Below are 24,991 nucleotides of genomic sequence, written 5' to 3' on the forward strand. Positions count from 1 at the left end.
CTGGAACGCAGCATAATAAAGGCTTATGCTACTCCTCAACCCCTCTATCCATCTAGCTTAGCTAGCTAGCTATCGTTTGCACTCTCACCCTCTGTCAATTCCCCTGTTCCTATCTACTGGATTCCTAAGACTTCTTTGTAGCATAATTACTCTTCTTGTAAGTCGCTTTGGATAAAAGCGTTATTCTAACTGCTTAAATGTAAACGTAAGTTAGCAATTCTGCTTTTTGTCTGTGATTCTGTGCAGGTGAGGCGGTGAACTTCGCCAGACAGTACCTTCTGACCGCCTCAGCCGGACGCAGGTCGACGGTCCCCGGCGCCGTCGTCATCATTGCTGACAAAAAGTCCGCCGACAACCTCACCCTCGCGGCCAGAAATCTGAGAGCTACAGGTGAGCTGGAGCTAACTAGCATGCAGTTGGGATGTTATTATCTTTCCCCTCATCGATTTAAGTTACAGGTCTGTTGTGTAGTGTTTATTGGCAGAACTTGAATATACTCCACATAAGTATGTTTGTAAGTGTTGGTTGTTGTAGCCTGAGAAAAGGCTGCTTGAAGCTAGGGCCTTGCTATATGGAGGCTGCCATCTTGTGTCATCTTGTGCCTTTTGAAGCAGAAGATTTCTACATTTTCCGACACTGAAGAACATTCTTTATTCTAGGTGTCACGGTGTTAGCAGTGGCCGTTGACCAGGCAGACACCGAGGAGCTACGTCACACTGTGACGGACAGCAGCACCCAGAACATCCTGTATGCACGTGACGCATCGCAGCTGGACGCCATCCACAGTGATCTGGCAGATTTCCTCTGTGGCATTGCCAGAATTCCAGTGGTGAGGAAATGTGACATAGTTTTCTTTATAATATAATCATTTTTCAAATTAGATTCAAGGTTGTGTTCATCACTTAAAACAAATATAAATCTCAGCCTAATTCTTCTTTTTCAAATTTTTTTTAGGGTTCTCCAGGTCCACAGCAGTGTACGGTCCAATGCCCACGCGTGAGTTATTCTCTGATTCTACTCTGGAATATGTGATTCACTCTCTGTGATTTCTAAACAAGTTTTATCTGTTTACTTTGTTTTAGGGTGAGAGAGGAGAGAGTGGAGAGAAGGTACAGTACTGAAAAATATTCACATTTAAGAAGCTAAAATAAATCACAGAAACTAGAAAATATTCACATTCAAGAAGCTGAAAATCAAAGAAACTAGAAAATATTCACATTTAAGAAGCTTAAAAATCACGGAAACAAGAAAATATTCACGTTTAAGAAGCTGAAAATCACAGGAACCAGAAAATATGCACATTTAAAAAGCTATAAAATGTCAGGAACCAGGAAATATTCACATTTAAGAAGCTAAAAAATCACAGAAACTAGAAAATATTCACATTTAAGAATCGGAAAATCACAGAAACTAGAAAATATTCACACTTTAGAAGCTGAAAAATCACAGAAACTAGAAAATATTCACATTTAAGAAGCTGAAAAATCACAGAAATTAGAAAATATTCACATTTAAGAAGATGACAAATCACGGAAAACTAGAAAATATTCACATTTAAGAAGCTGAAATATCACACAACCTAAAAAATATATTAAATATTTCATTATTGAAACTAATGTGTTCAAACCTTACAGGGCGAGAGAGGCAGAGATGGCACAGACGGACGCAGCGGAGGACCTGTAAGTTATAGCATTACAACAAAGCATTCACATGATGCTAAAATAATATTAATAGTGATTGTTGTTGTGTGTCTGCTACAGGGTCTTGATGGTTTGCCTGGGAGGGACGGCCCCAGAGGCCCTGAGGGACGTCCAGGACCACCAGGACCACCAGGCCAATCTACCCCGTTTGACCCCTCAGGACGGGTGAAAGGAGAAAAGGGGGAACGAGTGAGTACAGCTAAGCTAATGCAGCAAAGACAGATAAAGATAATGATAATAAATAATAAACATGCATTTCCAACAAAGTACACTTTAGAAATATATCAACAATAACACGATAACAACTTCAAACACTAAGCTAACATTTAAGCTAACACTTAAGCTAACATCACAGTATCATAGTGATTTTGCTAGATAACTAACTCCAGTTTTTTTCTTCTCTTCAGGGGTTTCCTGGTATTGATGGAAACCCAGGGTTGCCGGGACGACCCGGTGCCCCCGGAAACGCAGGGGTTCCAGTGAGTTGACGACCTCCAGAACTTCTGATGTCATATTAGCATAGCATAACATAATGTTGTTGTTTTTGCCACACAGGGTTCACAGGGCCTGCCTGGTATCAGAGGAGTCTCCGTGAGTAGCGTGTTAAGAAGCTGTTTATTTTGAATGTTAAAACCCTTTCCCCTCCTTAGTTTCTTTCTATTTCTATTCTTTTTATTTTAGGGTGAACCAGGTACGACGGGGCCACAAGGGTCAAAGGGCGACAGAGGTGAAAGGGTGAGCTCGATTGATTTTAATTGTGTTTTTAACCATTTGTTTGCGAGACCACAGACTGAGGTGATATTCATAGTGCTTGACTTGTGTTTCAGGGTGAACCAGGCTCAGCTATAGATGGAGGAGGTCTTCCAGGGAGGAAGGGAGAACCAGGCCTCTCAGGAATACCGGTGAGAAGCAACAATATCACAATCACACCGCACAAATCTAAACGTGCTTTTCCAACCGTCACAATAAACCTAAAGCACAAATACCTGCTACTCCTTAAACTTACGAATGCTATCATTTATTTCACAAACAACAACAAAAAAATACACATTTACATGTCTAAATAAACTTAAAACACACTAATCTTAGATATCAGGGAAGCCAGCTCACTAGATATTTTTAAAGTAAGACTTCAAACTTATATTTTTACTCTAGCCTTCAACAAGCTCATTTTTTAAAGTTAAAACAGGGTTTTAACCTCTTCACTCGAGCCTTTTCCTATTTTATTCCACACTGTGTTGTATTTTACTCTTTTATTTGCGTCGTTTGTTTTATTTCAAAGTTAAAACTGTTTTTTTTACTTTTTTACTTTAGACTTTTCCTATTTTATTCCACCTTGTGTTGTATTTTTTACTGTTTTATTTGCACATTTTGTTTTATTTCAAAGTTAAACTCTGGGTTTTTTGGACTTTTCCTATTTTATTGTGTTGTGTTTTATTGTTGTATTTGCTTTTTTTTTTTTAATTAGATTTTCCTTTCATTGTGAAGCACGTTGAGCTGCAATTCTACAGAAATTATTATTATTACTTCATTTTTCATGAAATCTTAAAATCACTGCTCCACAATCTGTTAACGTGATATTGACATTGCTTGTATATGCTGTGTGTGTGTAAAGAATAACCAGCCTTTATTTCTACACAGTAATCAATATTTATATGTTTTGTATTTAAGGGCACTCCGGGTCGACCGGGCGGCAGCGGGGGCAAAGGGGAACCCGGAGTGCCGGGATTATCGGCTCAGGACGGTCGTCCTGGGATTCCAGGAACGCCAGGACTCTCCATCAAGGTTTGCCTCCTCTTTCTCTTCCATTCACTGAAGTATTATTAAGGTTCTGTTACTTCATCTTTATTATTGATAGAGATATGCATTGACCGTAATAAATATTTGAGGAGACATTGATGTTGGAGTCTATTCATATGAAACAATCGTCATAACAGATGGGACTTTGAGTCTTTAACCCTCGACAAGGGTGTGAGGGAAAACCTGATGTATGATAAATTGATAATCCTTATTTAAGATTTACAAATCTTCCCCACAAGAGCTTTTTTTGCAGCCTCTGCTCCAGGATGAAAGTGTTATTTTCAGACGCACACACATGGTGGTAGCATTGAGCCACTTTAATACTTTTCTTTTTTTTTTTTTCAGTGGAGGCCCAAACGTTTTACTGTATCTTCGTGCAAATCTGATATTTTAATGCACATAATTATTTAGTATTTAATTGTTTCTTGATTAAAAAACACAAGTTTTGGTATTTGATATTTTGTTTATTATTAGCTTCAAACTCAAAGGAATCAATGTACACTATACACTCCCGTTCAAAAGTTTGGGGTCACTTAGAAATGCATTTTTTTTTTCAATGAATCTAACATTAAATGAATCATAAATACACTCTATACATTGTTAATGTGGTAAACGACTATTCTAGCTGCAAACGTCTGGTTTTTAATGGTGTATAGAGGTGTATAGATTTCCAGTGTTCTAATGGTACTTTGTGTTTGCTAATGACGTTAGAAGGCTATTGGATGATTAGAAAACCCTTGTGCAATGATGTTAGCACAGCTGAAAACAGTTTTATTTTGAATAAATATCATTTTTTCTAATCTTGTCAATGTCTTGACTATATTTTCTATTCATTTTGCGACTCTTTTGATGAATAAAAGTGTGACTTTTAATGGAAAACACAAAAATTGTATAGTTGACCCCAAACTTTTGAACGCTAGTGTATATATATTTAATTGACTTTAATTGTCATTCCCAGCCTCAGTTTCTCATTTCTAATGAAGGAAAATAATTGTTATTCTGTGGATTATAAACAGTAAGAGGTGGCTTGTTTGTGTATTTACTCGTCATGAAGCACTTTAATCTCCTGCAGTGTCTTTTTTTGTTTTTTTGTTTGTGCCAACACTGTTTGACGTCCACTCCCTCGTTTCCCGTCTGTGTCTCTTCCTCTGCAGGGAGACAAGGGCAGCTCAGGAGAGAGGGTAAGTCACACACCACAGCACTTTTCTTGTCCTCTCACTGCTGTGAAATTATCCCGTGCACAATGACTCTGAGCTCTCTTATCTCTTCTCTCTCTCTGCTGGCAGGGACCTCCAGGAGTAGGCAGCGGTGTGGCAGTGAAGGGCGAGAAGGGCTCCCCGGTAAGCGCCCGTCGATCACTGCAGATGTGCTGACATGTAATCTCAGCGGGATTATTATTATTATTTTGTATTTTGCTAATTGTCTGTTTGTTGTGTACCGTATCAGGGTATTCCAGGATCTCCGGGGACTCTGGGCCCTCGAGGGCCGACAGGACCACAGGGCAGCAAAGGAGACAAGGTAGAGCTGCAGCTTGGTTTGGTGCATTAGTGGTTGAACATGATGTCGTGTCAGTGTTTTTCTTTACAGAAAATGTTTTTGTTTTTTAGGGTGACGGTGGTGAAGGGCTGCCAGGTGCTGCAGGCAGGCAAGGAGAGCCTGGAGACAGGGTGGGTGACACACACACACACAAAAAAATCACGTTTTAGCTGCACATTCGTAGTCAAATGATCGTCAAATTGTAAATAAATAAAACATTGAGTGCGGCGGCTATTTGAAGTATAGGTCATAGAGTCGGGTCGGTAATAATGAGTTATTCTTTCTGTTCTTTTATGATTCTCTTAATACTGCCCAGCAGTTTTTGTTCACTGCAGCTGCACGCAAAATCATGTCCAATATGCAATAATATACCAATGACACAAGAGGAAACTGGTAAATACTGTATAGAACTAAAAGAATAATGCTTGTGCCCGTCACAATTAAGTATTTTAAGTAACAAACTAAGATGAAACAGAGCTACACAACAACTTTTAAGTAGATTTTAATCACGTCCCTAAATGTCTTTCAGGGTCCTCGTGGTCCTCCAGGAGAGATTGGCAGCAAGGTAAGACAAAGGTGAGAAGGAAATAACCTCTGTAGCTGTGGTAAAGATGGAGGCGTGACCTCCGTGTCCCTCCGTGTGTGTTCTGACAGGGTGACCGAGGACAGCCTGGAGAGCCTGGATCACAGGGAGACAGGGTGAGCCACATATTATCACAGTGCATTCTGCACAGTTTGATGCCTGGTCCATAATCACACACACACACACACACACACACACACACACACACGCACACACGCGCACACACGCGCACACACGCACACACACACACACACACACACACACACACACACACACACACACACACACACACACACACACACACAGCACCTGCTGGAGTTTTTCGCTTCACCAGAGGTGAAGAAGTAAATTGAATTTCCCCCAAAATGGAAAATGTCAAGGTTGGAAAATCCTGGAAAAACAGTTTTGAAATCAAAAGTCCAAGCCCCTTTGCCTCCGAAGCTCCGTCTCCACAGCACAGGAACAGGCGGCATCGGTAACTTTTGGTGACGCTTACCGTACTTTTTTGGACACTTGTTGATGATGAAAAACAACAAATACTCAAAAAAGATCACAAAGACATAAAATTAACCTACTACTCCAGTTGTCGCCATCGTTCAAACGCAGCAAACGATGTTCACTCTGCTCTTGGATCTGCTCTGCATCAGCCTTTTTCTTGGCAGCAGCAAACCCCCCCCCCCGCCCCCGAAAATCGTCTTTCCTTTGCGACAACAAACACCTGTCGTTGGCTCCTTTTCTGCCGTAATGTTGCTGCAACTGTCTCGTTGGATTTAGCAAAGCTAGCATAAGCTCTGGCGTTGGCAAGTGAGGCAAATGTCAGTTTGATTGATGCGCCACGATCCAATTAATTAATTTCGAAACGCTCATTATGATTGAATAGGGTTTTTACAGACCTGTCCGCTCCACAGCTGACTGTCATTTATCATTTTTGTGACAACGCATTAATTAATCGGTCACAATCGGGTATGTGAAGAGGATTTTCAGCGGTACGGTAAAAAAAAAAAAAAGTGCTTCAACTTGTTTGAACCTGAACAGGAAAGTAAGTAGAGCAGTGTTTTATGTTCACGTCTTTATTTACTCTAGATAAGTTCATCTCGTCTCATTTGAAGGTGGTTTTAAGTCATCAAGAGGACAGGGGTTTTTGTTGTTGATAAACGAGAACGTCATCTGCATAAAGACTGACTTTATGGCGCAGATAAGTTCCTTCTTCTAACGCCGCCAGAAAAACTCTAGTTTTGCACAGTGAATGGAAATCTATGGAAGTTGTCGGTAGATAAAGGCTTCCTCTGTGCACCAGGAAGATATATATTCACATTATTAAAGGTGAATTATGTAATAAATCTAAAGCAACTGGCCATAAAATCCTCCTAATATGTCACAGAGACATAGGAATAATGTTCATATGACAAACTGAACTCACCAACAACAACAGTACAGCCAAAGTATTTGCATTAAAAACAATATTTTGCAGACCGCAAATCATGTTCATGCTTTGAAATCATGTTTTGGCATGTGGCGCCACCTACCGCAATCATTGCAGTCACTAGTCTCAGCTGCCGAGCAACCACGGGTTGCCAGTTACGTTAGAAAATGAAACCTAAAAGACCTCTGTATTTTGAATTTGAATGTAGTAACCGTTTTTGGCCACATTCTTACATATGACACCTTTAATGTCTTTTATTCAATAGTTATTGGTGAGTTTTGGTCCGAAAATAATCTTTCTAAACGCATATCTTTGCAGGGAGAGAGAGGACCGGCAGGAGAAATCGGAGGGAAGGTAAGTACAGCACTGTTTTATGTTCACGTTTATCTTTATTTACTGTAGATTAGTTCCTCTCACACATTTACTCTATTCTGTAACCACGATTGAAACAACCGAGTGTCTTCTCAGGGTGACGCAGGAAAGCCAGGCCTCTCCGGATCACTGGGGCTGAGAGTGAGTCACAGACTTGTCATCAATAATAGTATCGGCTCATGACGTCAGTGAGCGTCAAATGAAAAGAGTTCTTTTATTTTCTGTCGTCAGGGTTTGCCAGGACCCAGTGGACCAGCGGGAGAAAAGGTGAGACTGATTCAACGAGGTGTTAAAGACTTCACAATATGAACGTCATCAGCACAGCAGTCTATAATCTGATATGATGAATCTGAAGCAAAGATGAACATGTCTGTTCTCAGGGACGCGACGGAGCTCGGGGAGAGCCTGGAGGAAGCGTGAGTCCTCTGATACACACAAAAAAAACATCATAATGCGCAACAATACTTTGATTTTGAAGTTTAATGCGTGATATTTTGTGTTATATGACTCAAATCATGCAGTCTCCAGGCATTCCAGGAAAGAGAGGCGAGCAGGTAACGTGTTATACACCTTTTATATTTTTAGACGATACATTCTGACGCTGTAATTCTTCACACTGATTGGTTTTCTTTATTTTATTTTATTTTATTTTATTCCACAGGGCGAGCGTGGTGTACCTGGTATTGACGGGCAGCGAGGAGACAAAGGAGAGCCAGGACAGAGAGGAGAGAAAGTGAGCAACAATAACATGATAATACCTAAAAACAGTGATTTGATGATTGTAGATAGAGAAACTAATGGATCAGCTTTATATAACTGTAAAGTGTACTTGAATAATTACAGAAAACGTTGCTTCATAGGTCATTTATAGAGGGATTCCTTTTGAAATTTAAACTAAATCTTGAATAAACACAATATTTTTACCTTTAACCCTTTAAAATCTAAGCCTCAAAATGTCTGTCTGGACTTTGTTTTTTGCTTATTTTAACCATAAAAGAGCCATAAAATGTCCTTTAAACATCTGGCTTATTTACAATTTACTGCCATGTTAAAATAGCGTATTAACAATTTAAAATGACGAAAAACACTGCAGTTGTACATGGACACCAGATTTTGCGTGTTAAATGTAAAAGTATAAACACATTTAAAATAACATTTTGTTTGACTCTTTTTTTGTCTCAATGTCCAAAAACAGGTCAAAATACTGTGTACAGGCGATTTTTTCCAACCGTCTTAAATTGCAGAATTATGAATAAAGTTATAATAAAACACTGTATTTATGCAAGAGAACCCTGTTAAATTGCAGATTTATGAATAAAGTTATAATAAAACACTGTATTTATGCAAGAAAACCCTGTTAAATTGCAGATTTATGAATAAAGTTATAATAAAACATTGTATTTATAAAAGAAAACCCTGTTAAATTGCAGAATTGTCAATAAAGTTACAATAACACTGTATTTGTACAGTACAGGTGTTTTTCCAACTCTTTCCTCTCTGGTTTCCTGCGACAGCGCGAGCGAAAATTACCGTAATTACCACACATTTTCTTTGACCGGCAACTTCTTAGCTTTCATAAACCGTTGCGTAATCACGATAATGCAAACGTGTCGTCTGCGATACGCTTGGTGTTAAAGGGTTAAGGCAATCTGAAGGTATTGCAAGTAACAAATAAATCAAGATTTGGTGACAATATTTCAATCTTGATGGACCTTAGAATGTAGAGTTATACAGTATATAGGACTGTTTGTCTAAATGAGTCTAAATGACCGTTTTTCTTCCTGTTTTTCCTCAAAGGGCTCACCAGTGTTAGGTGCTGTTGGACCCAAAGGAGAATCAGGAGAGAGAGTGAGTTCAAAGCAGAAACATCTACAAACGGCATCATCGTAACATTCACAGTAGCTCGGTTTCTATTTCTGAAAGTTGCATCAGAATTAGGTGGAGGAGAAAAAAAAACAAAACTCACTCAAAAACAGAAAATACATAAAACATGTGTGTTTTTCCCCCTCAGGGACTCGCTGGTATCAGTGGAAGACCAGGTGCCAAGGTGAGAGTGAGAGGCCTGCTGAGTTTTCCCTCAGCTCCTCTGCTCGTTTTCTTGCTCTTTTCTTCTTCTTCTTCTTCGACTTTTTTTTGATGATGATTTAAACCGGTGTTGAAAATGTTGTTTAGGGAGACGCTGGTGAACCAGCAGAGAGAGGAGAGAACGGGCGTCCAGGAATCCCAGGAAAGCCTGGTCCTGCTGGGAAAGAGGTCAGAGATGAGTATGGTTGTACTACACACACCTCTGTAGCTGTTTCTATACCTTTTTAAGAACTTTGTAATCATGTTTAATACTGTGATAATACAGCTGTATGACCAAGTCAATATCACTCTTTATTCACTTTATTTGTTGGTGTTTATTAACCCGTAGAACACACAGCATTGTGGCTGCTTTTTCCCCATTATTATATCCTATTTTCAGCACAATCTAGGCAATCTGATGAAAATAAATGTTCATTTTCATCAACTATATAAACACAACTGAGCAATAGGTACTCGAAATGTTAAAAAATCGGATTTCATTTGCGAAATTTGTGAAATGCGTCACAGTTCATAGTTGACTCGACTCGTTTTTATGAACAAAAAGAAAAGAAAAACAGTCTAATTTTGTGACTTCTGCTCAATTATTGCTGCTTTATATCAGGACTAAAAATGCGATATAAAATGAATCATAATTTGACTCTAGATGACAAAAAAAGTCTGAATAAGTGACCTATAAACACACAGCCCCAGGATGTCCATATAAGGAGTTGTGTTTTATTATCACAGCAAATTTACTATGGGTGCATTGGAGCTGAAACAACATTTATCGATTATTATAATTCATTAATAAAGTTTTAAGCTTTTTTCATGATTAAAACTAGATTTCTGATTGTTTTAGCTTTGTAAAGGTGCATTATGTAATACATCTAAAGCAACTGGCCATAAAATCCTCCTAAAATGTCACAGAGACTCAGGAATAATGAGTCTCACTAACAACAACAGTACAGACAAAATATTTGCATTAAAAAAAATATTTTGCAGACTGCAAATCATGTTTATGTTTTGAAATCATGTTTTGGCATGTGGCGCCACCTACCGCCTTCAACCAATCATTGCAGTCAGTAGCGTCTCAGCTGCCGAGCAACCACGGGTTGCCAGTTACGTCAGAAAACGAAACCTAAAAGACCTCGGTATTTTGAATTTGAATGTCGTAACTGGCCAGATTCTTACATATGGCGCCTTTAAATGTGAATATTTTCTTCTTTTCCTTGCTCCATATAACAAAGACATCTTTAAAAGTTAATCATTTTGGTTTGTGGACAAAAATGCTCATTATTTCCAGGTTTGACAAACAAAAAACAAACAAACAAAAAAAAATGTTATATAAGGATTTGCTGTTTTTCTCAGTTTTTTTTTGTTAAAACTTAAGACATGAAGAAGTCTTATTGTTCAGTAAATGTCTGTAATCTCATGTTGCTGTTACTGTAATCATGTTGCAAAGATCTTGCAGCCTCTTTAGTCTGTTTCTCTTCCCTCTTTCATGCGTCTCTGTACATAGACGTCATTTTTAAGGTAACATCACACGTGTAACATGTAAATCTCCTCTTTTCTACAATTCTGTGTTGCCGCTCTGTGCCTCTCTACACTATACTCCGCTGTTGTTTATCCTGAAATGTAATGCCACTGATGTTTCACTCAATGAATTATTCATATTTTTATATATTTACAGGGAGGGAGAGGAGAGAAGGGCGATGAAGGCACTCCGGTGAGTTTGATCTTTCTCGCTTATCTCCGTTTCTGCTTTTTTCCACATAATTCACTTCCATTTCCTTTACGTGATGGAATATATTTGAATACGTTTAACTGAAGTGTGTTGTTTATGTATAATTATTAGCGTTTAAATGCCACCGTCTACTTCCTCAAATGTTGTTTTCTTCAATCAGGGGGAGTCTGGACTTCCAGGGAAGCCAGGAGAAAGAGGACTCAGGGTAAAGGACATGCTTCTTTTTGGGTTTTCTAAAAACTTGAATTCTACCCAATAACATCCATGGAAAGTTCAGTTAACAGACATTATCATTTAACTCAGGGACTGAATGGTCAGCCCGGACGTCCAGGAGAGAAAGGAGACTTCGGAGACCCAGGAGAGCACGGACTTAATGTGAGACATTGTATGATTCATGGTGCAGACACTTTATCAATAAAGCTCCTCAGATATTCCACTGAGGCCTTGAGAGGAGAAACGTTGCACAAGGTCAGGTGTTTTATTGATCTGATGTTCGATCACAGGGCAGCCCTGGACCTGCAGGACTGAAGGGCGATAAAGGCAGCCAGGTCTGGTTTTGTGTCACTTTACTTGTTGCTTTGTTGTACTTTGTCGTTCGTGTCTCTGCTGTTTCGTGGATTCACAAACTTTGTCTCTCCTTCAAGGGCCTTCAAGGGCTTCCTGGACCACCAGGAAAAGTGGTGAGTGTGTCGTTGAGATGAAATTACACAGGCTAACGTGTGCGAACGTGGTGGTAGTCCTTAAACTTTGAGTGAGTGATGTGAGAATTATGCAATATATGAAGAAGAAACCCTGATCCAGATGGTTTTAAGTCATCAAGAGTTTTGTTGATAAAAATAGAATGTCATCTGCATAAAGACCGATTAGGGACTGCTGTTAAGTGACTGATTCCCTTATTGTGAGGGGTGAATACGCAGAATAATTTGAAAAACAAATTGATGCAGCAAATGCTGTGACAGTAGTCTTGGGACATAAACACAGCAGTGCAGAATAAATCTCAAATCAAATCTCAAACACTTCCATCATTATACTATGAATTTCAGTTTCTATTCATTTCAGTTGAAAATGGACAGTTTGTTTATGTTTGTCAAATTTCTTCAACAACAGCGTTTTGTTACGAACTTACTTTTTAGTTTAAGTTTAACTGATATTTTAACCCTTGATTATGATTTATACTATTCAAATTTCTAATATGACACACACAATCTGGTGTTCATGTACAACTGGAGTGTTTCTTTTCTCAATAAAACATTTTAAATTGTTAATTCACCATTTTAACATGCAGTAAATAGTAAATTATTGCCAGATATTGAAAGTTATTCTGGAAAATGGCCGAAATCACTTGGTGAAAGGACATTTTCTGGCCCTTTTATGGTTAAAGTAAGTCCAAATAAGGTCCAGACGGACGTTTCAAGGTGTTTGTGTTAAAGGGTTAAATGTGCATTATGTAATAAATCTAAAGCAACTGGTCATAAAATCCTCCTAATATGTCACAGAGACTCAGGAATAATGTTCATATAACAAACTGAACTCACCAACAACAACAGTACAGACTAAAATATTTGCATTAAAAAAAAAAATCATTTGCAGACTGCAAATCATGTTTATGTTTTGGCATGTGGCGCCACCTACCGCCGTCTACCAATCATTGCAGTCAGTAGAGTCTCAGCTGCTGAGCAACCACGGGTTGCCAGTTACGTCAAAAAACAAAACCTAAAAGACCTCGGTATTTTGAATTTGATCGTTTGGCCACATTTGGCACCTTTAAACAAAATCAAATGCAGTATTCTCAGCATTGTTGTTCATCAACTACAACTGAGTTGTGATTACGTGTGAGGTTTAATGTGTGTTTCTTTGCACAGGCTGACATCCAGGGGCAGCTGAAAGGAGAGCGGGGAGACAAAGTATGTAGATGTGTTTGTATATCCACGCATGTCTAATATAATGTCTTATCACAGTGTTTGCATGCAGAAAAAAAAAGGCTCTCTCTTCATGAACTGAATGAATTGGGTGAAAAAAAGAAAAGAAGTGGCACACCTCAAACCTCTGACGTCGTTGTGATTCCAAGGGTGACGCAGGCAGCCCGGGAGGACTTGGCAGCATAGGTCAGAAAGGAGAATCGGGGATTCCTGGAGCCGCGGGCCTACGAGTGAGTTTACAGCATTCATGAAATTATGTCTGAATGCTTCTGTGAACGTGTGATAGGCCACTGTATCAGCATCTGTGTGCACACGCTGACCCCCTTCTCCCCAGCTGATTTATCATCATCATGCATGACTGAGGATCCTTTGTGACTTCTTGTCCTTTCCCTGCTGTCTATAAAGGGTCCTGAGGGACAACGAGGGCCTCCAGGCACAAGAGTAAGTCCTTTTTTTTCTGTCACTTCTCACTACAGTGGATTTATGAATGATTTCTTCCTTCTCATTTAATCATTTTCACCTTTTGATATTTCCAGGGTGACACAGGAGAGAGGGGAACTCCTGGAGAGAAGGTCTGAAAGCAATGAGTCTGACTAAAAGAAAACTTATTGACGAGAGATTTTAAAGCTCTTCTGTTCAGTTTTGTACTCTAACTTTAAAATAACGTCTCCTAACTCTAAATATCTGTGTGATCAGGGAGAAAGGGGAGCGTCTGGGCTGGATGGACGTCCAGGTCTGGATGGTAAACCAGGTCCTCTTGGACCAGCTGGACAGAGGGTATTTCCCTTTGTTGTCTTTTTCCTCAAACCATTAACTACACCTAACTATGTGTACTTATCTATCTATCGATCTTGCTAGTTAGCCGGCTAGTTAGCTTGTAAGCTACCAAGCTAGAATCAATCTATCTATCTATCTATCTATCTATCTATCTATCTATCTATCTATCTATCTATCTATCTATCTATCTATCTATCTATCTATCTATCTATCTATCTATCTATCTATCTATCTATCTGGCTAGTTAGCTAGCCGGCTAGTTAGCTTGTAGGCTACCAAGCTAGAATCTATCTATCTATCTATCTATCTATCTATCTATCTATCTATCTATCTATCTATCTATCTATCTATCTATCTATCTATCTATCTATCTATCTATCTATCTATCTATCTATCTATCTATCTATCTATCTATCTATCTATCTATCTATCTATCTATCTATCTATCAGCTAAAAGTTAGCTTAAAGTTAGCTAAAACAATTGCAATCTATCAATCTTTGACTTTAAACTCTTACCAACATTCATGCTTTTATCACAAAATTTTAAACAAAATTTGTAGAATTTCTACCTATGACTCACTAGGATGTTGACTAGGACCTTAGGATAAAGACTAAAACCTGGTCCTCACGAGACAGAACCTTTTTATTTCTGTGGAACTGGTTCAGTTCAAGACTAAGAGTTGAATTGTGGATCGGTTAAGTTTAGAGTTTGGCGCCAACTGTGTACGGTTAAAGTCGAGGGTAACACTTTATATGTGTGTTGTGTTATGTTGTGTGTGTATCTTTTGTGAGGGCCTCACAACTGTGAAGGCCTTTTTTTTGGCAGGTTTAAGCCTTGTTTTAGGGTGACAATTAGGTAAATGATTGGATTAGAATGCATTATGTTTATGAATGTGTTTGTGTGTAAATATGTGTGTGTTTGTGTAGCTGATTATATTGTTTTTGCTTTTTCTTTGTGTTACAGGGTGATTCTGGGAAACAGGGAGATCCTGGGAGAGATGTGAGTCTTCCCTTTTCCTGTGTGGTTATTATTTTTTTTTTTTAATCTATTGTGGGTCTTTTTTTTTTTTTATAACTTCCTCAGCCTTAGCTCTTTCAGTCTCTCTCTCACACACACACACACACACACACACACACACACACACACACACACACACACACACACACACACACACACACACCCACACAAACACACACAAACACACAAACACATTGACAGCAGACGTCTTCATGCGTAGCTCTTCCCCTGCGTGTCCTCTCTGAGTCAAAACATGATCAAACCCAGGAGGAGGCTGCCGCCTTGTTCTCACTCAGACTTATTTGCAGTAAACTCTCGTCTGCCCTTCATTTCATTTGCAACTGCACGATGTGCACTGTAACTCTACGTGCTGCAGAGGGCGCTGTGGAGATGTTGTTGATAATTCAGACTTGCAGATTGCATAAGAGTTTTTTTTTCTCCAGGCCAGTTCTCATCACAATAATTGACCTGAGTAATGGAGTTATTCATATGTGTGTCTACGGCTGCATAAATAACAGTTCAATTAAAGTTTTCACATTGCAATTCACTGAGTCCCAAAAATATATTGGAAAGTACACCTTTCAGGTTCTTGGACAGATCTACACTGGGATTAAACCATTCAATCTGGTGTGGTTTTTTTTTGTCTTTGTACCAGGGTTTAGCAGGACTTCGAGGTGAACTTGGCCCTCGAGGGCCAGTCGGGCCCCCAGGAACTCCAGGGACACTTGTGAGTAGAAGCAATTTACACTATGACAATGACGCCTACGGAACATTCAGTATACACACCTCCTTAGAAGCAAACACTAACACACACACATCAGGGGAGGCAGGTGAGGCTCATCATGAAAAGTAAAAAAAAAAAACAATATTAAATTTGATAATTTTTATACTTAAAATCTCTGAATTCCAGTTCAAATCCAGGGGAGAAACGCGAGGTGTGGCAGTGGGCGAGTCAAACTCTCTGTATGCTGTAAATACGATGTTTATAATGCACGTGGACTTTCCAAAGTCTGGGTGAGCCACACAGTGCTGTACCTTGCCACACTGAAAGGGGGCGCAATTGAGCCCGACAGGTGCTTGTTACTGCTGTTCTTGGAGGGGACATTTACGGAGCAAAATAAGTTATTTTGTGGCCGATATCAGCTATAAGCAAGTATATGTACGCAAGGGGCGCAATAGGGCTGAAGCTGCCAGATGGACGGAGATCGTTTTATTTTAGGTTGGGAATGAATATAAATAATAAATAATTCTCCAATTGCAAGGACACATCATCATTGTTATTACCCCAGTTAAGTAGAAGTTATAGACCGATTGGAACTTCTGCGATCAATAACATTCAATGGAACATTGTTGAAACACATATTTTGAATTATTATTATTATTATATAGTATATATTATTATTATAGTGATGTAGATGACAAGCTACAACCTAATTTTCACCAAAAGTACCTTTCATGTGTCACCTGCTGACATCGCTACGATTCAATATGCACGTGTTTCAACATCGTTTCCTTCAAATGTTATTGATCTTGTTAACTTCTAACTTTACTTCCGTGTCACAGTCTCAAACCATAAAACCCACAGTTATACACAGTTACTTCTTTATCAATCATGGTCCTTTCTGGCCAAGAAATACACTAGCGTTCAAAAGTTTGGGCTCACCTGTACAATTTTTGTTGTGTTATCCATTAAAAGTCAGACTTTTATTCATCAAAAGAGTTGCACAATGAATAGAAAATATAGTCAAGACATTGACAAGATTAGAAATAATGACTTTGCTTTGGTCAAAGAACCAGCAAAACTGTTTTCAGCTGTGCTAACATCATTGCACAAGGGTTTTCAAGGGTTTTCTAATCATCCAATAGTCTTCTAACGCCATTAGCAAACACAATGTACCATTAGAACACTGGAAATGGGCCTCTATACTTGGGGTGGGGGTAAAAATCCACGATTCTGAATCGATTCATAAACTTCAAAAAAATGTTTTAAAGTTTTCTATTTTGAAAAACCACACAAAACACCAGTGTGTGTTATTTGTGTACAGTTTATTTTTGTTTTGTTTTTTTAAGCTTTTTGTACAGTAAGAACATTTTTATTTGTTTTGAATGAGTAAATGTTAACTTTTGTCTAAACTTTGACTTTGTGTGATCACATTATCGTATACAAACTCTATTGTTTTGATGCCATCATTTGCCTTAACACACTATGCATTGTATCAATGTTGAATCGAATCGTGAGCCACCAAAAGATTCATATCCCTACTCTATACACCTATGTACATATTCCATTAAAAACCAGACGATTGCAGCTAGAATAGTCGTTTACCACATTAACAATGTATAGAGTGTATTTCTGATTCATTTAATGTTAGATTCAGTGAAAAAAAAAGAGCTTTTCTTTCAAAAATAAGGACATTTCTAAGTGACGCCAAACTTTTGAACGGTAGTGTATGAAACATAAGCCGGTGCCCGTGTACAGCCCAGTTGAACAGTGAATAATGTTCATATGTTTGTCAGTAAATGTGACTCTGTAATGAGCCGCTCTGCCTCACCGGCCGTGAACCTCGCTGACACACATCACTATGCAGAGTGCATTTGCATTGTGATGACATAATAAACACGGTAATCGGTGCGTTAAACCGTCTAATCCAGCAATATTCGGAGGCGTTTAGAGCAGTTTTCTACTCTCCGTTTCTCTACAGTCTGTGCATAAACACTTGTGTGTGTCTTTTCAGGGTAAATCAGGTGAAGACGGCAAACCTGGCTCTCCTGGAAAAGTGGTAACTCCTCCTTTTTTAGTGATTTTTGACTTTGTTGGTGCTGATTCTGTCCACCGACAGTGTAAATATGTCATATTCTGTCCCCCCCGTGAGTGATGTTCACTCACTCAGACGTGTATTTCATCATGCGGCGTAATGGCCCATCTTCAGTGAACCTCTTTAAAGAAGTGGCACTGATTTATCGGAGTGGTCCTGCAGCAGCCTGGGCCATTTGTTTCTGCTGCAGCTTGTGATGTTTTCTTTTGTTTTTTTGTTTTTTTTTTAATGTACAGGGTGAGGATGGAGTGCCTGGAGAGGACGGGAGAAAGGTTTGTGGCCGTGATATAGTCCAGTTATAGTCGAGGGGGGAGCTTATAAGTCCCAAATATTAGTATTGATTCCTCTGGGGTGCTTTTATTCTGAAGGGACATATCTTATTTACTGTATATGAGAGTGTAATTCTCTCTTTTATTATACAGGGCGACAAAGGAGAAGCAGGAGCAGCTGGAAGAGATGTGAGTTTTTGTCGCTTCACTTCTTCTCCCTCTTGTATTACTCATCAAATTTCCTTCCTCCTCATCCTCCTCTTCTCTCCCCTCCCCTTTAAAGTGTGTGTTTATCAACTGTAGCTTGCGTTTGACATTGACATTGCCATCACACCCTCACTCACCGCACAATCAATAGTTCCTCTCAGAGGCAGCCGTATAAATTCACATGCCTCTAATGATCAAGCTTAGCCTTTAAGGTGGTGGTGGTGGTGGTGGGAGGAGGAGGGAGAGCCACTTCTGAGAGAAATCCAGAGGAGCACCAAATGTCAACGTGCAAAGTCCTATTAATTATCTCGAGAACATCAGTGGAGGGGTGGCAGCCGTGGCCACCCTGCTTTGACTTTATAGTTCATCCTCGACGATATCACAGGCGGAAATAACCTCTTGTTGTGTAATTGCGTGTTTTCCCAGGGCCGCGACGGGCAGAAAGGAGACCGTGGGCTTCCTGGAGCTGGAGGCCCCTCCGGTCCTGCAGGGCCACCGGGGTTACCTGGCAGTATTGGTCCTCCTGGACAGGTGCTGTTGTAAGATGTGGAATGACTTGAAGAAAGAGGATGGTTTGTCTTTTACTAATTCATGCATCGTTTCTCTCAGGTTGTTTACATGAAAGGAGCAGAGGCGGCACCGATCCCTGGCCCACAGGGGCCCTCAGGAACCCCCGTGAGTGTGCATGACTCGGCAGTATTTAAGATTTCTTTTAGAGTATGATAACAGTTAGTGCTGGGCACGATAACGGCACTACCGTTAACGGCGTTAAAGCATGTCACGTTTCCTTGACGCGATGTCGTGTTTCCGTGACTCACGATTGTTAAAATGAGTCTCTAAAGTAACGCTAAACTTTAAAAACAGAGGCACACATACGTAGTACACAGGTAGGCTGGTTATTTAATAAACAGACCACTCCAGTTGGACTGTAGGCACGCTGACAAGTGCTAAAGGAGCTCACGGAGCTAACTGGTAAACGGTGCACGTCTTTTTGCGGTCAGTCGGAAACGTGTCATATGTTGACGTTAACGGCGTTAACATGTCCCTGTATCACTACTTTTCAATGACGAACAATTCCTGTTTGTGCGCGTATTTGTGTTCTTCATAGAACTCTGTTGGGAGTATGGTGGGGTAATTTTTTTTTAAAATATCATGTCATATTTGGGCCTATAAATTAACTTCTGTTTATATAAGTAGTTAATTATATCACATGTTGCAACACATTTCTTTAGTTTTATCGCACTGTTGTCATGAAATTTTAATTTCTTGACATTTCTTTTATAAAAAAAAAAAAAAAAAGCATGTCTTCTATGGAATTAGAGTTGTGTCAACAACACTAATTCAACAACACTTAAAATATCAATTTAATCATTCTAAAATTGTATTTTATTGTTTCAAAAGGATTTGTTCTTTGCGTCAAGGTTTTTTGTGGTGTGTGGGCGGGGCCTTAGGAAGCTGCCTGCTGATTGGCTACTGGGTTTTGGAGCCCGGAAGTTGTCACAGGCTTGGAGTTGTTCGTTTTGCCAAGTTTTCCCGCGTCGACGTCCGACGAAATTATTGTCAATATTCAACGTTTGTCAGATTGTAAACGTTATATATACTTACAATTAGCCAATCAGCAGGCAGCTTTTGTCGAAGACCCGCCCACAAAGAAAAAAAACACATTGCAAAGAACAAACCAGAGAGCGCAAAGTACAGGTGTATTTTCAAACAATAAAATCCAATATTTTTGAATGCTTAAATCGATATTTGATTTGCTTCTTAGAAATTGTTGACACAAATCTGCCTCCTCTTCTTTAGAGAAAGAGTTGTTCTTCTCACCTCAGGACAGACACTGTTAGATCTTTATTTTTGATTGATTTAATCTTGATACCAACACATGAGGATGTTTGGTCAATATTACAAAAGTACGGACGTTGCAATGGTTTTCAGAAGCGTTCGATTAAAGAGCAGAATAAATGTTTGGGTATACGTATATCTTCCCTGAGATGTCGGTTTTATCACGAACCGTCCCTGCACACCACTCCATTTGTCCCACATTATCTGCTGATGATCTCATCACTGTCCTCTGTCTCACAGGGTGTGCCCGGTGTCCCTGGAGCTGCAGGAGTCAGAGTGCGTTGTCTTTATTGATTCCATTTTTTTTTACTCCATGTAAACCAATGTATTATTCATTTTATGACCTCCTCCTTCTTCTTCTTGGTCTTCACTCCAGGGAGAGCGAGGTCCCTCCGGCCTTAAAGGTGAAACTGTAAGTTAAACTTTATATTTTCTCCTGCCCGTCGTGAGTCTGTGACGTGAGTGAAGCTTCGAGTGTGTCGTGTTGACACTTTGACGTCTTTTTATCGGCAGGGAGACCCGGGAGAGGACGGAGCACCGGGCAAACCTGGGACAGCTGTGGTAAGACATCATCGGTCCATCACGTCTTGAGGGCCAAGCTCTGACTTGTCGGCTCAGTCGTCTGTGGTAACTGATATCTTCTGTATTTGTGTCACCAGGACGTACAGAAGGCTCTGGCCAACCTCGGTATTCAGGTATGTGGACTCTGTGTTTTAGAGTTATTTAAAGGTGCAGTTTGTTCCACAGGTAAGAAGCAGAAGAACTGAATGCTGTTACACTTTGTTTGGTTCTGCATCTGCATCTGGGAAACAAACTGTAAACCTGTTCCTGGTGATCTTAGAGCTCTGGGTGCTTCATAGGGAACTAATAAGTACAGGATGTATTTTGGTCGGAGACCATTCAGTACTTTGTCGACCAAGAGTAAGATGACGAAGAAGTCTATCCTGTGACTCACAGGAGGCCAGTGTAGTGATCTGAGGAGACCGGGTGTGATGTGCTTCAGTTTCCCTGGTATTAGTCAGAACTCTGGTATTCTGAGCTGCAGCTGAACATGTTTTTTCCTGTGTCTTGTTTAGACAGCAAACCCTTGATCCTTGCAATGTTCTTTAGCACACTGACCTTTTGACCTTGAGCCCTTCAGTCTTCAGTCTAGCTGAATAACCCTCACTCTAACTCTTCCCTTCCAAGTGTGTTGGAGATGCAGCCATCAGTCTGCATCAAAAATCATATTCTGATGTTCAATTTGTCCATTTTGGGCTATTTTAAACACATGGTGGTCCAAAATGTCAGTTCTCTCAATCTGGGGAAATGAAAAACAACAATTTATACAATCAGGTAGTTCATTATACACTCATAAAACACTGGTCAACACCAAATTTATTGTTTTTTTGCTGATTTAGGATCATTTTGATCCAAAAATCACATTGGTTCAGGTCAACTTTCTGAACAAAGCTGCATATTTTACATAACTTGTGTCTAATTGTTTTTTTAATTTATATTACAAGTGAATAGAATGGCTTCGACTAGAAGATCTTGCAAAAATAAGCCTGATGTGTTCTGCTACATCTGCCGTGAATCCACCATTGTGTGACACCAAAACACATTTTTTTTCTCTCCTAAAACCTTTTTTGGATGAGAAATATTGACGAAAATCAACTGATAATGTCAAAAAAATGAAATCAATTTAGTCCGATTTGTCAAAATCAAATTAGCATAAAAACCTGAAAAATGGATGTCATTTTTGGATTCCAGTGTAATTATTTAAACCTTAACGTATGCTAAATGAAAAAAAATCCATCAAACTTTTATACACTAGACTTAAATGAAATGTTATTTAAATGCAGTAGAAAGATGTACTAATACCCAAACATATTGTGTCCTAGCGATCTGAAGAATGTCTCCTCTGGTCCTCTCACACAGGTCCATGAGCTGAAGGTGGTTGTGGATAAGAAGGACTTGCTGGTGGCTCCTTCAGTGCAGAAGCCGGAGAAAGGTGCAAAGGGCGATATAGGAGACACAGGACAGAGAGGACCTGCTGGGTTAGATGTGAGTGTGATTTTTAAGTAAGAAAGAGTAAAAAGACTTGATGAAGACGCCCTTGAAATTTAGATAAATGACGTATATTACGAACTATATGAACCTAATTCAGACATGTTTGTCGGTTGGACATTAGGGCGCTCGGGGGTTTCCAGGAGAGAGGGGAACAAAGGGGGATCAAGGGGATCGAGGACCTGCAGGAGCGACGGGGCCTCCTGGAAGAGCCATCGGAGAAAGAGGTCAACAGGGGCTCCAGGGGCCTGCCGGAGAGTCTGGCAAGCCTGGTATACCAGGTGTTCCTGGGCGAGCTGGGGAAGTAGGAGAGGCTGGAAGACCAGGAGAAAAGGTGAAGTGAAGAAATGCGACGTCATCAAAATTACAATTTTGTTATGCGTCTGCTAATTTCATGTCTGTGTATTTTTTTTAGGGGGAGAGAGGAGAAAAAGGAGACAAAGGAGAATCTGTAAGTAGCCAATGTCAAGCTAGTTCACGCGAAAACATTCAATGCATTTTACGCCACGATCGAGCAGAATCTCATGGGGCGAGTAAAGCTTCACAAGAGCAGCAGTATGACAGGAAGTTTCAGGAGTGGATTCTCCTGCTAAAAACAAACCTGGATGCTCGGCACGACTTCATAGTCGCAAATATGATCATGTGATCATGTGATATTGAAAATGCATGCTGAGGATGCTCAAGTTTCCTGAATGCTGTCCAAACAAGTAACACTACATTAAAAGATAGATATACGCACCATAGAAACACACATCAGAAGACAGCATTCTTCCTCTCACTCTGTCTTTTTTTGTCTTAGACCGCAGACTGTTTGGGTAATTACTTAGAAATCCACAGGAGGGCGATAGAAGGTTTGCAGAGGAGCTTTAAAGTTAAATTTCTGCATTAAAATGATCCAAAAATGTTTCCACACTGTTTAAATCCATATAAATCCAACCCTGTAATATTGGTACTAATAATTAGTGTGATGGCTTAGGTTTTTATTTTACTTTATTTTATTTATATTGTAGTTTTTATGACTCTGACTAGCGACAGAGGTGACAAACTGTGCATTTGAACATCTTCACTATTTTCTGTCTGTCAGGGAAAACTTGGATTAACGGGGCCATTGGGTCCACCGGGTCAAAAGGTAAAACTGCTTCTTTTTTTTTTTTTTATCCCTGTAGTTGATGGAATGGAAAACTTGTAATACGACATGAAGAAGATATTGGGGCCAGAATTGAGTTCAACAGCATTTATAAATATATATATATATATGTGTGTGTTTGGCTCTGTAGGGAGCATCTGCTGATTCAGTGCTGATTGGTGCACCTGGGGCTCGAGGCCCTCCAGGATTTGCAGGACAGAAGGGAGAGGCTGGGCCAGCTGGACCACAGGGACCCAAAGGAGACAGGGTAAGATTTGGACATTAAATAAAATAATATAGAATCATATTTTCTGCCCATATCATACGTCGTCTTCTAATATGTTTTATAATGTTATGTCCTAAAGGGTTTTGTGGGACCGAAGGGTGATAAAGGAGAAAGAGGAGAACATGGAGAAAAAGGACGCGATGGCTCAGAGGTGAGTTTAAGTCTAAGATCTGAGGTCAGTCGAGATTAGAACACAAATGATCACTCGGAGAGTAGTTTTTCTGTGTCTGGCTCCACCACTGAAATCTGTTAATTCCTTCCATGGGACGTAACCTACTCTACTTAACCAGAAAACATCATCATAATCTGTTGTTTGCTTTCTGATTTATGCTGCTCACAAACGGATAAACAAACAATGTGGGGTGAAAACATTACCTCCACGACAGAGGTTATTGGATACTAAGCTGGAACCCTCAGCTTTGTAAACAATGATAACAGGACTAGAGTTTGTTTTAGATTTTAAATCCAAAAACCTGAAAAGTTGTGCTTTCAAAAAGGGGCATTTTTGCCTCATCTAACTCTCGACTTTTTAAAGTTTTACTCAGGCTCGAGATTTTTAGACATTCCTTAGATTGTGTGGTTTGTAATTTCAGGGAACACCAGGAGAACCAGGGAAACCTGGTCAGGATGGAAAAGCGGTAAGTGCGGGAACAGAGTGCTGGCTATTTTCTTGTTTTCATAAAGTGCATTACATAATGGATGGATGGATAAAAGGATAAATGGATGGCTGTGATCGAATAGTGCTGTATTACATGTGTTTTAACTGAATTTATTCTTTCAACAAATGTGGTGAGTATGCTTTTTTTTTTACCCCTCATGTACATGATGTTACGAAGCAACCATATTCCACCAATTGATTTATAATGTGATGCTATTTAAAGGTCCATTGTGTAAGAATTAGTGTCATATAATTGTGCCCTTTTCACGATACAGTTGTAGAACAGCACGTCTTTTCCATTAGCGATAATAGCTGGTACCTGGTACTTATATAAGTACCTGCTCTGGTGAGGCCCTGAGCCTGATCTAAAAATGTGACATGGACAGACTGCCGGACACTGATTTGGTCAGATTGTATCATCGCAACAAACAATGCCGGACTGTAGAGCAGTGGTAAAAATCCCCAAAAACATGTGTAATAGTTAGACAACCAATTGAAACAAGCGGAGGACTCCTCCACTCACCTGCTCCAAGCGTATCAGGGTACAACAGTGGCCTTTGCATACCAGAAAAGGATGACTCTCTCTCTCCTAATTTGCATAGTGTAATGGCAAATTCAATCTCAGAGCTACAGCTGCCCATCACCCTATACCTGCCGAACACAGAATACCAGGTTCTTTGTGTATAGTGTATTGTGTCTGGCCTGAACTGACACTTTCCTGCAACATCTGCAGGGAGTTGGCTCCCCGATACCTACAGTAGACAAAGAGGTGTGAAAACATCGCCTGGAATGGCAGACTCTTTGT

At 39.8% G+C, this 24,991-nt stretch overlaps 1 protein-coding gene across 1 annotated transcript in view; it reads left to right on the forward strand.

Moving 5' to 3' along the window:
- col7a1 (collagen, type VII, alpha 1) overlaps positions 1-24,991 on the forward strand; it is an 85,391-nt gene that overhangs the window by 29,520 nt on the left and 30,880 nt on the right. The window contains exons 26-78 of the mRNA XM_083892008.1: positions 247-390; positions 660-829; positions 955-996; positions 1,083-1,109; positions 1,635-1,679; positions 1,761-1,889; positions 2,108-2,179; positions 2,256-2,291; positions 2,382-2,435; positions 2,528-2,602; positions 3,372-3,485; positions 4,655-4,681; positions 4,787-4,840; positions 4,947-5,018; positions 5,108-5,167; positions 5,566-5,601; positions 5,691-5,735; positions 7,361-7,396; positions 7,511-7,555; positions 7,646-7,681; positions 7,795-7,830; positions 7,936-7,968; positions 8,076-8,147; positions 9,212-9,262; positions 9,426-9,461; positions 9,587-9,667; positions 11,383-11,427; positions 11,526-11,597; positions 11,726-11,770; positions 11,867-11,902; positions 13,085-13,126; positions 13,291-13,371; positions 13,547-13,582; positions 13,678-13,713; positions 13,838-13,918; positions 14,883-14,918; positions 15,592-15,663; positions 17,672-17,716; positions 17,989-18,024; positions 18,175-18,210; positions 18,655-18,759; positions 18,838-18,903; positions 20,308-20,343; positions 20,444-20,479; positions 20,581-20,628; positions 20,727-20,762; positions 21,988-22,113; positions 22,241-22,450; positions 22,532-22,567; positions 23,201-23,245; positions 23,394-23,510; positions 23,608-23,679; positions 24,122-24,166. Coding sequence (XP_083748134.1) covers positions 247-390; positions 660-829; positions 955-996; positions 1,083-1,109; positions 1,635-1,679; positions 1,761-1,889; positions 2,108-2,179; positions 2,256-2,291; positions 2,382-2,435; positions 2,528-2,602; positions 3,372-3,485; positions 4,655-4,681; positions 4,787-4,840; positions 4,947-5,018; positions 5,108-5,167; positions 5,566-5,601; positions 5,691-5,735; positions 7,361-7,396; positions 7,511-7,555; positions 7,646-7,681; positions 7,795-7,830; positions 7,936-7,968; positions 8,076-8,147; positions 9,212-9,262; positions 9,426-9,461; positions 9,587-9,667; positions 11,383-11,427; positions 11,526-11,597; positions 11,726-11,770; positions 11,867-11,902; positions 13,085-13,126; positions 13,291-13,371; positions 13,547-13,582; positions 13,678-13,713; positions 13,838-13,918; positions 14,883-14,918; positions 15,592-15,663; positions 17,672-17,716; positions 17,989-18,024; positions 18,175-18,210; positions 18,655-18,759; positions 18,838-18,903; positions 20,308-20,343; positions 20,444-20,479; positions 20,581-20,628; positions 20,727-20,762; positions 21,988-22,113; positions 22,241-22,450; positions 22,532-22,567; positions 23,201-23,245; positions 23,394-23,510; positions 23,608-23,679; positions 24,122-24,166 — 3,305 coding nt within the window. The remainder of the gene's footprint in view (positions 1-246; positions 391-659; positions 830-954; positions 997-1,082; positions 1,110-1,634; positions 1,680-1,760; positions 1,890-2,107; positions 2,180-2,255; positions 2,292-2,381; positions 2,436-2,527; positions 2,603-3,371; positions 3,486-4,654; positions 4,682-4,786; positions 4,841-4,946; positions 5,019-5,107; positions 5,168-5,565; positions 5,602-5,690; positions 5,736-7,360; positions 7,397-7,510; positions 7,556-7,645; positions 7,682-7,794; positions 7,831-7,935; positions 7,969-8,075; positions 8,148-9,211; positions 9,263-9,425; positions 9,462-9,586; positions 9,668-11,382; positions 11,428-11,525; positions 11,598-11,725; positions 11,771-11,866; positions 11,903-13,084; positions 13,127-13,290; positions 13,372-13,546; positions 13,583-13,677; positions 13,714-13,837; positions 13,919-14,882; positions 14,919-15,591; positions 15,664-17,671; positions 17,717-17,988; positions 18,025-18,174; positions 18,211-18,654; positions 18,760-18,837; positions 18,904-20,307; positions 20,344-20,443; positions 20,480-20,580; positions 20,629-20,726; positions 20,763-21,987; positions 22,114-22,240; positions 22,451-22,531; positions 22,568-23,200; positions 23,246-23,393; positions 23,511-23,607; positions 23,680-24,121; positions 24,167-24,991) is intronic.

Source organism: Microchirus variegatus, assembly GCF_963457635.1.
Source record: "Microchirus variegatus genome assembly, chromosome: 7".
NCBI classification, from domain to species: Eukaryota; Metazoa; Chordata; class Actinopteri; order Pleuronectiformes; family Soleidae; genus Microchirus; species Microchirus variegatus.